This window comes from Enoplosus armatus, chromosome 10 (genome assembly GCF_043641665.1).
Source record: "Enoplosus armatus isolate fEnoArm2 chromosome 10, fEnoArm2.hap1, whole genome shotgun sequence".
Lineage (NCBI taxonomy): Eukaryota > Metazoa > Chordata > Actinopteri > Centrarchiformes > Enoplosidae > Enoplosus > Enoplosus armatus.
Genome location: NC_092189.1, coordinates 8843311 through 8860728, shown reverse-complemented (window position 1 = coordinate 8860728; position 17418 = coordinate 8843311). Strand labels below are relative to the sequence as shown.

The 17418-nt window shown below is 40.1% G+C and overlaps 3 protein-coding genes across 3 annotated transcripts; 2 read left to right on the top strand and 1 right to left on the bottom strand.

Moving 5' to 3' along the window:
• The first annotated feature begins 1394 nt into the window (after positions 1-1394).
• LOC139291006 (gap junction beta-2 protein-like) lies at positions 1395-2560 on the top strand. Its single transcript, XM_070912884.1, has 2 exons — positions 1395-1413; positions 1719-2560. Exon 2 carries the CDS (start codon positions 1733-1735, stop codon positions 2558-2560), a length of 828 nt encoding a protein of 275 aa, XP_070768985.1. The 5' UTR covers positions 1395-1413; positions 1719-1732.
• A 3483-nt stretch (positions 2561-6043) lies between these two features.
• On the top strand, positions 6044-7120 carry LOC139291861 (gap junction alpha-3 protein-like). Its single transcript, XM_070913980.1, has one exon. The coding sequence runs from the start codon at positions 6044-6046 to the stop codon at positions 7118-7120; it is 1077 nt and encodes a 358-aa protein (XP_070770081.1).
• Positions 7121-12419: 5299 nt separating this feature from the next.
• vma21 (vacuolar ATPase assembly factor VMA21) lies at positions 12420-14896 on the bottom strand. Its single transcript, XM_070913435.1, has 3 exons — positions 14741-14896; positions 14310-14419; positions 12420-13337 (listed from the first exon to the last, which is right to left on the bottom strand). Exons 1-3 carry the CDS (start codon positions 14800-14802, stop codon positions 13198-13200), a joined length of 312 nt encoding a protein of 103 aa, XP_070769536.1. The 5' UTR covers positions 14803-14896; the 3' UTR covers positions 12420-13197.
• Between the last annotated feature and the right edge of the window lie 2522 nt (positions 14897-17418).

Below are 17418 nucleotides of genomic sequence, written 5' to 3'. Positions count from 1 at the left end.
AACTCAACTTGATAATGTGCATACAGAATGATTAAATGTCATGCATTTAAAAATAGATATCAAAATGATGGAAGCAAATTTTATTCAAAAGTAATCATTAGACAAGTAGTTTAGGCCAAGATAATTAGTTGCCGTGTATAAGAACGGTAAGAACAGCACCTGGCACAAAACAATAATTTAAGATAATTTCATGTTCATAATGCAAATAAATGTGCCTAATTTACAGTATTACAACATTTAAATTTGTGACACGGCTATGTTTAAAAAAATTGGCTTGAACAAATGAGGACTGGCCTTAATTAAATTGTGTGTATACAATTAAGACTGGCTTTCATTTTCCACTACATTAGTGTTTGCGTTAGTTGAGCAGCTCGTGTACTTTCTGCAGACCTGTTGGCGACTCTGCTCTCGCTGACAGGCTGATGGTGGATGGCTCAGGTCAAAAGCTTCCTTCACTTCCCTGCCCTACCAAGCACAATAAATAATGTGGCAGGCTGAGGCCTTTTGTGTCCACACAGATTCCTTCTTTTGCCCGGGGTAGGCGGAAATCGAGGCGTTTGATCTGAATTCTAAAGAGGCTTGTTGCAGCCCAATAAAGGCCGCCATTGTATGTAAATAGTTTATATAAGAGCATATGACTGCTACGGTGCAGGGCAGTGGCTAGTGGCGGAGGAATGATTAGCATTTTCCAAACGCATGGTGTTCTCAATCCAGCCTTTTGGCTTGCTAAAACATAATATTTTAATTTATTTCTTCCCGCTTTGTACACATTTTTGTGTACCAACACAGCTGAAGGTAAAATACATTATCATTTAATTCTGTTTTTGTACTAACATTCAGTGTGGAATGAGGTCAGATGTTATGTGAGTGATGGCTGACATGCCCCATTGCCTCAACTTGACAAATACAAGATGTTATTTAAATTATCATTACCCTTACAGTGGTAATATTTGAATTAATCAGCTTTTGAAGAATGTGATCATTTCAAGTTTTTATTAGACAAATCAGGTCCCGTCTGTCTGTAGCCTTTCTGACAAACAATGGAGGTCTCTCACTTGTCTTAAAAAAACTCTCATAATGAGATGGATGTCTTGTTGGTTCCTTGGAGAAATGTGCTGGCAGTCTGTCTGCAACTGGGCTGTAGGTCAGTTTGGGAGTACAGTATTAATACGGGGTGAGCAAATCACGTGGCTCGGCGAATGTTTCGCAATTGGCCTCGTCCTGTTGCGTCTTATGACGGTGCACGGTGGTAGGCCATCACCCCTGCTTTTTATACGGCCAACTTGCGGCTTGGCGATTCTTTTCTGTTGTTCCTCACTCTGCCAAATCCAGCTTGATGCTCAATCCACACCTCAAGATGGTCATCTTTGGACCCGGCGCTGCTTACGCCGCTTGCACCGCCGGCTGAGCCTGGTAAACCTCTAAAAACTAACGTTACAACAGTTAGACTTTTACCAAATGATTAAGTTGTTGTGGATGACAACAATAACTAAGTTATTTAAACTGATAATCTGTTGCTACAAATTTGACTTTTGTTGGTGAATGTCGGTGCATGTTTGGTTCATTTCCTTTTCCTAAGAGGCATTTTGAGGAAATTCTCTTACTTTATATTGTTATAAGTTAATAATATGGTAATAACAGTTGACCTCATGCTAGAGATATAGCTTAGCCTACATCCATGTAGCCTTGACTGAAAATGTAACCTTTATTTTTTGCAGACCTGGAGTCGAAAATGAACTGGGGGACCTTTTATGCCGTGATCAGCGGCGTAAACAGGCACTCTACCGGCATCGGACGCGTTTGGCTCTCCGTCATCTTCGTCTTCCGTATCCTGGTCCTGGTGGTTGCTGCTGAGAGTGTTTGGGGAGATGAGAAGTCCGGCTTCATCTGCAACACCCAGCAGCCCGGCTGCAACAGCGTCTGTTACGACCAGTTCTTCCCCATCTCGCACATCCGCCTGTGGGCGCTCCAGCTCATCCTGGTCTCCACCCCCGCCCTGCTGGTGGCGATGCATGTGGCCCACCGACGCCACATCGACAAGAAGATCCTGAAGAGGACGGGCCGCTGCAGCCCCAAGGAGCTGGAACACATCAAGAACCAAAAGTTTCAGATCACCGGTGCTCTGTGGTGGACATACATGATCAGTATCATCTTCAGAATCATCTTCGAGGTGGCTTTTCTCTACATCTTCTACTTGATCTATCCTGACTTTAAGATGGTGCGGTTGGTAAAGTGTGACTCGTACCCATGCCCCAACACAGTGGACTGTTTTGTGTCCAGACCGACAGAGAAGACCATATTCACTGTGTTCATGCTGGCAGTGTCTGGGGTGTGTGTGCTGCTTAACCTGGCTGAGGTGGTATACCTCATTGGCAGGGCCTGCAAACGGTGCTTCGGAGGCACTGAGGACGAGTCCAAAGTAGCTTGGATAAGTCAAAGATTGTCTTCTTATAGGCAAAATGAAATCAATCAGCTGATAGCAGACCATCCCCTCAAGTCTAAGTTCACTGTGACCAAAAAGAGCCCAACTGAGAAGGGTGAAAGGTGTTCTGCTTTCTGAAACTCTGCCTGTCCTTTTCCCTTTACATTACTCACCAGTAATCTCGCACGTCCATGGAGCATGTTGCTCTGCATTAATGTCACATATACTGTATATTTGATCATTGTCGGCATACATGTTCAGACCATTTATTTATGCATCATTCAGTCAATTGCTAATTGATTCATCTGTCTTTCTTTATCGGATTTACTGACACAAGCGTTGCTGTCGGAACTCGTCTAAACTATTTGGAGCCAGTAGTGAAGGCTAAAGGATCATACCGGTGTTTTAGCATGTTTTAGCACATTTGCTTCAAATCGGGTAAAGTTGACGTGTGTCAACTTGGTGTCAACAAGTTGGCAAAGCTCAAATTCATTCGAAGATTTTAGTGGTTTCATTTGAATACAGTATGAGAAGCAACTTGCCAAGGCACATTTCTTGAGCTCAAGAAACCATGTCTGTGAGCATCAAACCTTCATTTATTTTTGTCAAACTTGTTGCTTTATAATAGACTTCAAATGTAGGTGTGGCAGGTTGATGTACCAGTTAGTAACCATCAATAGCTGCCACACACTTGTATTTACAAGCTGTGATGTATGAAAATCATGGCCATCAAGCAAATGTTGATTTAAAAAAAGATAACATGATGATAAATTATTTTAAATTATAACGGTTTGTGTTTGGGATGTGAGTTTTATCACGCAACAATAATGTAGCTTTGACACAAAGGAGAATGGTTCACCTATTTAAGAAAGTTAACGATTTTCATACCATACTTAAATTAAAGGAAACAGGCTGCTGTCCGGATGACATGAAAACATTAAAAACAAAATGATTAGCAAAAACCCCAGTATGGCACCATAGAGATTAAAATGCTGGATACAAAGTTTTATTTACGCGATCAAAAATATTGGGGTATAAATGTTAGTGACAGCCATTTAAGCAACGAGATGCTTAGATAGTTTTACTTATTTGATTGGAGACAGCTGTAACTATTATGTAACTCAGCATTCTGCTATGGAAATATTATATAACAATTGGTGCTAGAAAACCAAAGAAAGTTTAAAATACTGTCCAGATGTGGACAGCTGTCATTGGATATTATTGTTCCACAAATAACATTAATTTGAAAACAACACAAACATATCTTTACTACTGTAAACTAGTATTAATAATATATGATGTCTCGACAGAGTAGTATTTTCAAACGTGTTTACTGTGACATTTCAATAAGTTTGTCAAAACGTTTGTCCTGGAGTCTTTCCAGGCCTGATACACTAACAACAGTGGAGGTACTGGTGAAGATGCCACATGTTATTCAACTGATGAAATGGCAAAAATACAATAATTCATTCATTCTTGTCTGCTGGGTCATATATTTGTATTCATTTGTGAATGCTGCCTACTTACTTCATTGAAGCTTCAGAGTGAGGTGATCTTTTTCTCTCTGTTCCAGAGAAATGTTTGAAGTTGACCTACTTTTTTAACAGAGACCCATCACCGTCTGACAGTTGCACTTGCTTTCCTTAACATTACCCTGCATAGTATATTTTTCAGTGTCTCTCTCTGGTCCTGAAAATTTAATGTCCCATACGCTGGTATCTGTTTATACAACCGTTCTATTATTCATATTGTAGCGCACACAAAAACCCCGACGTTGACATTTATGCCTAAAATGTACATATATCAATTCACATCCGGGTAAACAATCCAGTTAATATATAATATGGATTGAAACTATATGTGTACATTATGCAATATAAAGAAATAAACTTCCTGATAATTTGACGTTATTTGAAGTTATTTTAGCAAACATACAACTTTCAAAAAGGTCAATTAACTAAGGGCAGTAACCTTAGTAATTATATAAACAGTGTTTTCCATTTTAATACTTAAAATTGGGGCTTATTCCATTACTGATATGTCGAAACTGAACTTTTTCACTGACTTTACTCCTTCCTGTCTCTGCGATTTGTAACTTGAGGATGCAAATGGCTACTCATCTCCAAATCATGCCCCCCCCATGATAGGAGAGACCCTTGTGCTATATTTAGACCCCAGAAGCACTTGTGGCCAGACAGACTTAGCAGACAACATCATTGGCCAGCTGCCGTGTCACTCACTGTAACAAGCGAGTGGAGGGGCTTTAATAGTTTACATTAGAGAGTGTAACCTGTGCCAAATTTAACCATGGGGGGGGGTGGGGGGTGGGGGCAGACCGGACATAGTTCAGAGTCTGTCCAGCAGGTTACGTGTGTGTGTTGTGGTCAGTGGAAGACCCCGGGGCCTGGGTACTGATTCCTGCCCGAGCTGTATTTGAAAACAGAAGACAGAGTCAGAGGGTTTGTCGGTGTGGAACAGAGGTTGTGGCAAGCAGAAGTCCACTTTTCCTGTCCATTCAAGGGCATTGCTGGGGGCCCGAAGATCAGCTCGGCGCTGAGGCCTGTCAGCGAAGCAGGCGGCCTCATGGACCCTCGAAGACGCGCAGGGCTTCACCACAGGGGATGTATAAGCTGACAAGGTGGGTTTATGCAGTAAATGTTACTTGTCTGTGATTATTTGTTTATTTAAACCTTTGTGGATTGAGGTAGTTTCAGGAGTTAAAGTTAGACAAACCTTTGACAACTTAGTGAGGGTACATGTCTAGTTTGTTTACTGTCTTGTGTGGGAACACAATGTTAGGAGTTGCACTCTTGAGAGAACCACTTATTTATATTTTTCTACTAATGTTCATCATATTATTATCTTATGTCGTGGGTGATTACATAGTCTGAGGGCTTTAATATTGAAAGCATACATTTGTTTAAAATTACAACCCAGTCCACAGTTGTTAAGACACTAGATAGATTTATTAGTGGTGGTATTAAATGTCATTTCACATGCCACATTTCAGCAGTTATCAGAATTCATTCTCCCTCACAGTAGCATACCATGAATGTGCTGCCCTGCTGCTGTACAGTACATCCATCAAAAGTAGAATATTTATAACATAATGTGTTACAGGAGCTGACAGTACCGACATTACTCAACTGTTTCTAATTCGTACTTCCATCACATCTGCCTGGTGTTTGATTTCACCTCATGTGGATCATGTTGCTGCGGCTTGGGCCATGAAGGCCAGGAGCCGCAGAATCATGACTGGAACCTGCCTTCCCCCCTGTCCACACTTGCCAAATATATACCCTCCTAAAGTAAATATAATCCCGTCTGCGTCCACGTGGAAAAAGCCCACTACCTGCTCGGCAGCAGAGTCCCCCCAGTTGTACACTCGTGAGCAGCTTGGCTCCCTTGAGACTCATTTGGTCTGAGCTCTGCTGAACTCGGTAAGAATTTGTAGTCATCAGGAGCACTGAAGCTTACTTTAACCTCTAGATTTGTTTTATTTGAGTCATTTCATGTATTTGCTTTGTAGACAGTCCTACGCATGAGTCACAAATCAAACTGTTTTTTGTTTTTTTTACTGTTTTTTTGTACCTGCAGTCCCAGATCTGAGCTCACACAGCCATGGGGGACTGGAACCTGCTGGGAAAGCTCCTCGAGAAAGCCCAGGAACACTCCACTGTGGTGGGGAAGGTGTGGCTCACCGTCCTCTTCATCTTCCGCATCCTGATCCTGAGTGCTGCGACGGAGAAGGTGTGGGGCGACGAGCAGTCTGGCTTCACCTGCGACACCAAGCAGCCCGGTTGCGAGAATGTGTGCTATGACAAAACTTTCCCCATCTCCCATGTCCGCTTTTGGGTGCTGCAGATCATCTTTGTGTCCACGCCCACGTTGATCTACCTGGGACACATCCTACATCTGGTGCGGATGGAAGACAAGCAAAAAGAGAAGGAGATTGAACATGCACATCATTCGGACAAGCAGGCCCTTATTGTGGATGCTAAACACAAGAAGGCTCCGGTGAGGGACAATAAGGGCCGAGTGCGCCTGCGGGGGGAGCTCTTGCGCACATATGTCTTTAATGTGGTCTTTAAAACCCTGTTTGAGGTGGGCTTCATTGTGGCTCAATACCTCTTGTACGGTTTTGAGCTGAAGCCCATGTACACATGTGACAGGCCGCCCTGCCCCAACGTGGTAAACTGCTACATATCCCGTCCCACAGAGAAAACCATCTTCATCATCTTCATGCTGGGAGTGGCTAGCGTGTCTCTGTTCCTCAATCTCATCGAGATCTACCACCTGGGCTTCACCAAGTGTCGCCAGGGCATCACCTTCAGGAGAACTGGCCAAGCCCCTGAGAGTATCACCAAGGAGCCCAGCGAGGCCGCTGTGCCGTTTGCGCCGAGTTATGACGACTACTTCCACCAAGTGCAGCCGGCCTACCCGCCCGTACCCAGTTACAACCTCACCCCTATGTCTGAGGGCACCGAGTCGTCCTTCCACCCCTACCACAGCAAGGCGGCCTACAAACAGAATAAGGACAACTTGGCGGTGGAAAGGAGCAGCAGCAAGCCAGAGGAATGTGACCTGAAAGGAAAGAAGGGAGCAGGATCAGCCCCTGGGTCACCTACGCAGGCCAGGCCCGGCCGCAGTGCCAAACTCAGCAACAACAAGACTAGAATAGACGATCTGAAGATATGAGGAGGTTTATGTTTCTCTGAGGGGTCTTAAATTGCGGCGAGGGGATCATATGTTGTTTGGAGGCATTCATACATGCTGAACTGACTCCCCTCTTTAAGATGGCACAGGTTTAACTCATTCCAACTGAGGAGGGAGTGACATTTATAGGGCACACGAAGAAGCCGCAATTGTACAATACTGTGTAAAGACTGGTTCAATAATCGCATTTCTACTGAACTTAGGCCTCTTCAAGGAAATTCTGCTCCACTGAGAAGAGTCCCATAGCTGGGTATTTCTTTTTCTGTTGACTGCAGCATTAATGGTACACCATTTGTGTCAACACCATATTTTCAGTCAATATTGACCAGTATTGTTTTTCAATTGATTTGTGTATGATATGAATCTTTCCACTATTCACTATTATCACAGATAATCTAACAAAATCAACAAAAAGTACTGTCTGCTCAGGTTTTACATTCAGCGTATATTCTTTTTCAATGTGTGATGAATGTGAATGAAGCCATAAATGCAACTCCGTGTGTAAAGTTGCCCAAACTTTGGGAACAGAATCCTGGGCAGAAACTTGTTCAGCGCTGGCCTGACCTCATTTGAGGAAATCAGATAGGGAGAATAGTTAAATTTAACTTCCTTAAACTGTTTTGAGGTCACCATCCAGCATAGTTCACTTGCTTAGACTTGAAGTGAAACGTTGTGCAATACCTGACAACACATTGGACACTGGGAATACTGTACGTGATTCCAGGACGCACCTCAGAAGAAATTGCACTGGTCCCAGGAGTTCCCACATTAGTACTTTCTCTTTTTATTGCCACAGCCAGCAAGTACATAATCAAAAGCACATTGTTTTGTTCATCCTTGTTTATATCTCTGTTTGTGTCATTTGTTTCCTGTAAAGCACTTGGTGACAACCATATTTGTAAAACTGCTTGAAATAAATCTGTCTTAAATTTGCAAAGTAAGCAGTGCATTTATGATCTCAAATGTTTATCAGGAAAAAGGGGGAATCATTTCACTGGAAGACATGCAACTGTTATTTCACATTCCTGAAACAAATAAATCAAGATCAACTCAGGAGTGGAAACGATAATATTGGTAATAGTTAGTTTCTATACACAGTAGCTCTTTAAAACACTGAATCTATGAAATTAGAATCTGTAGTTCGAGTCATTAGTATCACTTTATCAAACATTTCAACCTGTTTAAAACCGACGTGCTTGAGCAGGAATAAACATGTCATGTGTGAAGTCTTTGCTGTCTGCATATCCCACACATGCACATCTTACACTCATCTGTGCCAGGAAAGCACAACACACAGGCAGCCCTGGTATGGAAACCTTGAAATGAATGACATGTTCATGACGGGGAAGCTCTCTCATACCTTTGGACTGGTGCATTCATGATTTCCTCACAATGACGTGTCAAGGGGAGAACATTTTTTTTTACTTAAGTCTAAATGTCTTAAAAACAAAAGAGAACAATTTCTGAAAAAATAAATGCCTCTTTCTTGATGTGTTAAGATATGATTGAGTGTAGTCCGGGTATACTATTCTTAACTTTAGTGTGTTGTGCTGCCAGAAACAATATGTTTCAGATATCCCAGGCAACACAGTCAGGAGTGTTTTTTATAATGTATGGCTCCATAAATCAGTAAGTAAAGCAGAATAGTCTCTGATTCTAAAGTAAGTCACAGCAACTTTTATAAATGAAAATAAAACATGAAGGTTATTTCAAGTTATTTTAAACATACATCATCTTAAAATATAATAAAGTGATCATCTTTGAGAAAAGGGTCTTATGTGTTTTTGAAACGTTGACAGATGAATAGATATGAGTTATGAGTGTAGATGGACATCCAGCACTTTGAAATGAAATCCTTTTAGTGTAAGGCCAACATTTCAAATTGTAGTTGCATCAGAAGGCCGGACCATTATAGAGGACCTACAGTGTAGCACATTTTTGGAGATAAAGAGCATATTTCATGAAATTATAAATAGCTACAAGAGTAGATCTATTATACGAGCATAAATGTCCAGTGTACCACACAGAGCAGTGTAATCTAAAGGTTTCTAGTTTGACTGAATCACACAATAAAAGTCTGTGATTTGTCAACATTAGATGACATGGAGTAGTTTTTTGTATAAAACTGCAACAACTTTGATCAGTGATGGCTTTTGTATTTTGGAGATCTGCAAGTGAAATCAATAGCAGCACCATCACCCATGACACTCGTATACAAGAATGATTTCAATTACTTGGGTGGGGAGAGGGCCTAAACATTATGTTCCCCTTTGTTTATATCAATTAATTGTCTTTGGATCCTCCCCTTGACTAAGAGAAAAATTGCAACACTCTCCCCACAAGATACAATATAGTAATATAACATTATTGAAATATTGGTATGATAATCTTCTATAATATAGTAACATTATTTTTGCCATTAATAACTAAAAGTGCACAAAGAATTGACTCTAATTAAAAAGTTGTGAAATAGATGAAACAGATGTGAAATTAGCAATTGCCAAAATTATAGCAAACATAATAAAATGATGCATCCTTTTTACGGAATATTCCAGCCAATATTAAAGAGCTGTCACTGTCACTTTATATGACACGTTTACATTTTTGGACTCCTTTTACTTTGAAGTAGTTTTGTCTTTGGTTAAGATGCAGAATAAAGTGAAGGTGGAAGCAGCTGTAGGATAGTGACGAATTACTGACAGATAATGTTCAATCATTATAGACCCTCCTGCACTCTCCCTAAAATATACCCTCACTTCAGGAAAAAAGAAACAACCCCTAGCACCCCTAATAAATGTTGTGCAGTCCCTAAAAACAGGGGTCGGTGAAACTGCTACAGGGTCTTAATGTCACTTACTCATTGTGTTGTGGCTACTTATTTAGCTAACCCTTGCTCATAAGGGATGTGGGGCTATTTTTTTTTAATTTTCAAATTCAAAGGAAAGCTGTGAGCAAATGTAAAAAGTGCTCTGACGGGGCCAATAGCCTTGCTTCAGTAAAATTCCTATAATCTTATATAAAGAAAATAACAATATAGCCTACAGTACACAGTTGAATGCAGCAAAACACCTACAAAAACAAAACTAGTAAATGTCAGCAATGCTTTTATTGTCTACAGGGATAAGATATATTTAAATATGTAGTATTTTTGATTGTTGGGCATCAGTCTAATCAAGACAGTCAAGACTGAGGACACTTCTCATTTCTGCAGCTCTTTTTTAAAAACCTGCACAATAATTATACACTGTGAAAAATGTTCTTCATGTTTGTGATGAATAAGTGAAACCCCAGTACTGTTGTTTCTTAAGCCGGTAATTATCTTCTCAAAAGCACCTGAGCAGAGTTTCATGGGAAATAACAGCACAGACTAACACAATAAAGCGCTGCCTTGGTTATATGTAATGGTGTATATAATTGTATGTGTCCATGAGTTATGCTATCACTTTATTCTGTTTGTTCCCCGTGGTGCGATGCTTTATATTATTTTCCACTAGCTGTAGCACAGTACTCTACTGCCCTCTCCCTTCACTCTTATTTAAACACCAACACGCTGCTCATCTCAGGATTGTAGCTGCTGAGTGCGCCATCTGCTGGGCAAATGAAAATTCAAGTCACACAGAGTACCTCATGTTTTGTAATGCCGTTTCTGCTTTAATTCACATCTTACTGGTAAACAACTGAGAACATAAAATAGTGAGGAGTTATTATGATGTATTCCTGTATATCTGTCTCATCTGTTCATTTAGGACATACATATACAGAGAGTATGTACTGAATGTGGGTTTCATTTTAGGACACAGAATAAAATCATCAAGCAGTGTTGCTGAAGTGTTTGTTTAATCCCTGACTTAAGTAAGTGTTCTGCGCTCTCTGGCCTGTTTTCCATCACGCTGACACTATGCACCCAACCTGCTAATGCGTGATAAATGACAGAGAGCCAGAAGCAAAGCATGCCCTTGCACCAACTTTGCGTTGCTGCAAGGGCATGCTTGTGAAATATCAGCCAAAAGGGAAAAAAATGGGGCTTCTGATGTTTGCTGACTGAATCAGTCTGATTGCTTGCAGGCCTGTCACCTCATCACCAACACCAGCCTTGTTAAACTCGACGCAGACTGCACAGCTCCAACACCAAACCCTGCAGAATACAGTGTGGGAACTGCACTATAGTGCTGTTGAAGAGAGAGTCACACAGGATAGAGGAAAATGAGCAGAAATCAGCTGCTGACATGGTTTCTGAGGCAGAAAACGTCATTATGGCTTGGCATCTGTCAGTTCTTGCCCTAGCTTCCATGTTGTGTTGTCGGTGGGAACAGGCTGACTGTTTGCTGCCACCATGTGACAGCTGGAACACTCTGCAGAAGGCAATGAGGTCTCTCATGAACTGTTGTCTGAGCAGACTTGAAAGAAAGCTTATGCTGTTATGGCGATTTGATTGATTCTTTTCACTATAATCTCCATCAGGCCTGGGAAAAATCAGCGTAATCAATTAAGAAAGTGACATTTTTTAGTATTCAGTATAAAATATTAATCACAATGAAATCCCTTTATATGCATTTTGAAAGAGGATGAATGGGGTAATCAATTTTAATAGTTTTCAGGATTGCATTTTATTATTGCATGTCAGGCTTGTTACTGGTGTGACGGTTGAATTTGCTTCTGGGATAAACACTGTAACAAATCTATCAATCTATGACAAAGAGAGCCATACAAAGACTGCACACTCTCAAACACAGTTCGTTTCTGACAGAAGCTCTTTTTTTGACATAAAAAGAAAATGAAACTAAGCTGTTCCTAAGTAAATAAATGCACATACTGCACACACACGTTTTGGTTCGGTGCAGCTTACACAACAGATGGTAGGGGAAGTCATGTCCTCCTTTGTGATACAACTTGTGTATCACGCGCACAGACCTCATTTAAAAAACCCCAGATTTCTTCATAACATCTTCTCACTGATAAAAGCTTTTCACATTTCTTATATGTGACTGATTTTTAACCTCAAACCTTTTCAGTATGAAACTGCTTATTTATATTTTAAATATTATTTTTGAAAGATAGCACATGGGAAACCTGAAGACTATGATGGCAACATAATTCTTTTTTTTTGCATCTGATTATTAGAATACTGTATTCCTTATAAGGAATATCAATAATAAATTGAGCAAGGGGGTTTTCATGCACTTTGTCCACAATCTAACAAAGAATACAAATCTGCATTGTCTTGTTTTAGTGAAAGAAGAAAAACAGCACAAAGCCTTTGAAAATATGTGAAACTAAAAAGTTAAAATGTTTCAACTTTATTTGAGCAAGTCAACATTCTCATCACACCGACTTCACTTACATCTTCATCTTCAAATCACCAAACATCATCAACACAAAACATTCCTTTAAATACAACTTGATCTTGCAATAATTTTTCTAATTCAAAGTTCCAAAATATTACTGAGCTACAGTTCACAAACACTTTAAAACAGAAAGACAAACACTTGTTCACAAGGACAAACAGATAAATCTGATTATTTGCAGGAAAAAGATTTTAATCCAAAATGCGAACTAAGAGCTGAAATTTGAGGACAGAATGATCAATTCAGTCTCAGAGTGGATGTGGAGCATTTTGGAATCAAAGCCTTCCAACATACACATTACAAGTACGTACAGTGTGTGTGTGCACATGCACGCATCATCCGAAACCCAAGATGTTTTCCGACACGACAAACTTACAGCACTTAGCCAAATGGCAGCTTATAACAAAGCCTCTTAAAAAAAGGGGCTGTGCTCTGTCAACAAAAGTAACATTTTCGGAGAACACAAAGTCAAATAGCGGACCTGCTGAGGCCGGTGAAAAAAAAAAACACACCCAACAGCCTCCACTCCCCCATGCCAGGGAATAATGAAGAGGTTTCTTGCTTTCACCTCGGGTTGAAGCCTAAGCGCAAACCAGATCCCCTAACTGTCTGGCTGGTAGATGGTGCTGTGTTTAGCCCGTGGTGGGGGGAGCTGTGGATCCATGCCCATGTCTGTCCGTCTCCTCTGGTCTTACGAGGTGTTAAGGACATGCCTTAATCGTGTTTGCCCTTCTCCTTAGGCGTGCCTTCGTTCCAGGCCACATAAACAAACAAAGCCAAAACCACATGTACAGCGAGCACTGCAACAATGGCTGCATAGAAGTAGCTGTCAGAGCTCGACATCTTCATCGAACCTGGGAGAAAGAGGAGGAGGAGGACAGTTAACAGCAGCATTACAGTGCCAGAAGTGCGTGGGTGATCATTGTTCATGTGAAACTTAATGCCCATAAGAAAAATAAGAGTAGGCGATATGATTATCTTCAGATAAAAACTTGTTTACCACACTGTTTATACTGTGCTACCTAACCCTATGATATCTCTATGGTTTCTCAGTTGAATATCAAGAAAATTAACTGTATCGCTACATGTATCAATATCAATATCTCTATCTCTATCTAATATACGTTTACTTACACCATGACAGAAAATGTTGTCCATGTCACCTAAATAAGAACAATGTCATCATTAGAAATAAAGTGAATAATGAAAGCCACAGTTTGACCCATCAGAAGATGTGGTTCTGTGTATCAATGTCTTTAATGCTCCAAAGACAGTTTGATTCATCAATGAAAGGACAAACACTGCAAACCATCTCTTTTTAGTTAAGTGTAAGTGACTATTGGAGCCGGTCCAATAAACTGGAGCGCCTGTATTATTGGCCGATATTACCTTTTCACAGATGTATTGATATTTGCACATATGTTGGCCAATATATTTTCAGGGTATTCAACACCACTATTAGAGAGAAAATAAAAAAGAGATATGACAGGAAACTTGGGGAGAGATGGGGAATTACTTGTGATCATTTACAAACAGTGATGCCATTACACAGTCTTTCCACCACAAAGCACTGACAAGTTTATTTTTCATACAGTTATGTTAAAAAACATGTATCAGCTGATACATTGTAATTGGATTTTCAATATTAATAATGGCCTAAAAAACAGTATCAGTCAGGCTCTGGTTACTATGTAAAGCTTTTTGACTTTAAATCAGATGAAGTGGGCAGTTTGTGGCAGCAATCTTCTTTCTTTTAAATTAGTGAGACAAATTAAACATATGGCATTGCCCTGCAAACACCAACAATGTAGTGTGACAGACTGTACCCTCAAAAATGTACGCCTTGGAGGCGAAGTAGAGTCCAATGGGCAGCGTGACCATCAGGATAGTGAAGAACAGCAGTGTCTTGAGGGCGGAAACCAGGGAGCTTTCATTCCTGCAGAGAACAAGTTCATGAGTCAGCCGAGACGCAACAAGACAGCGAGCTTATTGTTAAGCAGAGACGGGACTCTAATGCGGACTACAGATGTGGGGATGTCCCGTGGCGGTGATTTAAGTTGTGTTCCAGGGTTACACACACATGAAATAAAAGTCTTTTGTAAACTTTGGCACATGTTCAGCTGCAGGTAGCACATAGGGACCGGGTTTATGAGGCCAGGCGTGACTCCACTCCACAGACAGAAAGCTAGTAAACTACGCTAGCAAGCTAGCTAGCTAACGTTAGCTACTCGTCGAAAGTAGCTGATTGTTTTCTCACCCTCTATAATAAGACGGCGGCCCGGCTGCGCCGTCTGAAGCTGATTTGAGAGGTACGTCCATTGCTGGGCGGATAGGAGGCGAGATAAAGATACAAACGGAAAATGTAATGGGTTAAAGTTAGCGTTCCCCTCTGTGTTGTGCTGTCACTGTTGAAATCCCTTCTTCCGCATAGGTTCACGGGACCATCACATGACGAGGTTTAACGCGGATTAGTCTCGCGAGGCTATGTCCATGCACCGCAGATATACCAAAGATACTCTGGAAATACATTTTGGGTGAAATATAAGATCGTAACGTTTATTTCCGTAAATATTGGACACTGTATCAACATTCATGCAAAATGTGTGTCATTTGTTTGTGGAGTTTCCTGTAAGAACTGCCCATAATTTGCAATTTTATAAACCAGTGATGGAGGAGGTGTTCGTAGTTTCACGTAAGTAAAAGTAGCAATACAGCAATGTAAAAATACTCAATTACAAGTAAAGGTCCGGCATTCACCTTACCTTACCTAAGTAAAAGTATAGAAGCATCATCAACCAAATGTAAAAAATATATGTATTAAAAAGTACAAACGTACACGTTATCAGAGTTGCCCCTTTGATATATTGTTGGATTATTATTAATGATGCTCAAATGTGTAAGAAGCATTTCTATATTGTGGCTGGTTATTTGTATTGCTTTATATAGTGTTGAACAGTGGTGGAATGTAACTAAGTACATTTACTCAAGTACTGCACTTAAGTACAAATTCAAGGTACTTGTACTTTACTTGAGTATTTTAATTGTATGCAAATTTATACTTCTACTCCACTACATCTGAGAGGTAAATATTGTTCTTTGAAAAGCATGGATCTCCAAATTTGGTGATTGAGAACATGAATGTTTAAAATAAACTGAAGGATTAAGTGTTCCTTTACGGGTTGAGAAGATTCTCCTACTAAAGCTGAATAAACTGTTTAAATCCCCGTTGGATCCCTTGGATTAGTCAAACATGTGATGATCTTATGGAATATGATGCATTGCTGTACATTAAACTACCCAACAGTATATAAAGTAGGTAAAATGAGCACAACCTTAAACATCTACAGCAGTAAAATACAACATACACATTAATGCAGAAGTAATGTTAATCCAAAAACATCATATATGATAGTGAAACACTGACAGGGACCATTTTTCTGCAAAATGATTACTTTTACTTTTGATACTTTAAGTACATTTTGCTGATAATACTTACATACGTTTAAGTTTTGAATGCAGGACTTTTACTTGTAGTGGAGTATTTTCAGTGTGATATTAGTACTTTTACTTACGTAAAATGATCTGAATACTTCTTCCACCACTGCTGTTGTAGCTTTATTTATAACAACGCATCATATTTTTTAGAGGATCATTTGTTTTGTATGTAAAATCTTAATCTGCAAAGTAACTAAAATAGTTTACAGGTAAAGGAAGTGTAGTAAAAAGTACAATATCTGCCTCTGAGATGTAATGGAATAGAAGTATAGAAGTATGTTGTTTTGCATGTATTTAATCAAAAAGGTGGTATACATTCTCAAACTCTGGGTGCAGAAGCCTTCTAATATACCTGCAAATGGTCAAATTAGCATCACAAAAGAGTTTCGTTAAAGATTGGTATGTTTCCACAAATGCAAAGACTTTCTTTCCTTCACCCTTGTTGAAGTGAATCTTCTTAAGAAAATGATAAGAAGTACATGGCTTTTAGAAATGTATGGTGCTGTGAAATTTCCCCTGAAGTGAAACACATCATTCCTCATATTAAGTAAAAGTATATTACAATTGTCCATTCATATCTTGACATCACAGTCACATCTTTCCAATCCCATAACCAGGCTCTAAAAATAGAAGCAAACATCAGAGGGATTTAAACATGTAAGTTGATCATGCATGGATCATTTGTTGCAGTCTGGACATGACATAACCTCAGTTTCCCCAGTGGCTGTACATGTAAAATCCCATGTACAGTAAGTGTTTGAGCACCCTACATCCCTGAATAATGTAACACTGCAGACTATTTCCCGTTTAATTACAGATGTAACAGAGAGCCATTTAGTCCATTTCGTGCCGACAATATACATTTAGTGTCGTGCACTGACTGTGTTTCTGGTTGAAGTCTCCCTGGCTGAGTGTCAAGGAGTGGCACTTTCTGCTCCAGTTGGCTTTGTTCTCACCGGTCCCACGCTCAGCAGGTTCCCCAAAACACATTTCATCTGAAAAGACTCTCAAAAGGGACCAGCCAGAACCACTAAGAACAATCCAGTGATGTGTGTTCAGAATAATCATTTTGCTTTTTGTGGCAATTTCACTCCCGAGCAGTTACCCTACAAAAAAGCTCAAGATGTCAGCTTCTCTGTGGACGCAGAGGATTGTCGTGGTGAATCACATTATTCTCAAATCTGCTGCTGGATTAACCACCGAGAGCAATTTCAAGAATTATATTCTGCCTTTTTTGGTTTTGTTTAGATGTTTTGCTCACTTTGGAGAGGACAAAGTGTCCCTCAAACTCTTCTTCACTTACAGCAACCCACAGATCATGTGTGTACAGGCCTATGTGTTGACTTGTAACAAACCAAATACATTTGGCCATCAGCATCATCTGTAAACATCATGAGTACAGATGTTAATATCTCTGTCTGACATTTTTCAGAAGCAAGG

Excerpts from the sequence above, each read along its gene's own strand:
- LOC139291006 (XM_070912884.1), top strand. The coding sequence starts at position 1,733 with ATGAACTGGGGGACCTTTTATGCCGTGATCAGCGGCGTAAACAGGCAC.
- LOC139291861 (XM_070913980.1), top strand. The coding sequence starts at position 6,044 with ATGGGGGACTGGAACCTGCTGGGAAAGCTCCTCGAGAAAGCCCAGGAA.
- vma21 (XM_070913435.1), bottom strand. The coding sequence starts at position 14,802 with ATGGACGTACCTCTCAAATCAGCTTCAGACGGCGCAGCCGGGCCGCCG. Across the intron at positions 14,420-14,740 it reads CCGCCGTCTTATTATAGAGG|GAATGAAAGCTCCCTGGTTT; the intron begins GTGAGAAAACAA and ends TGTTCTCTGCAG. Across the intron at positions 13,338-14,309 it reads CAAGGCGTACATTTTTGAGG|GTTCGATGAAGATGTCGAGC; the intron begins GTACAGTCTGTC and ends TCTTTCTCCCAG.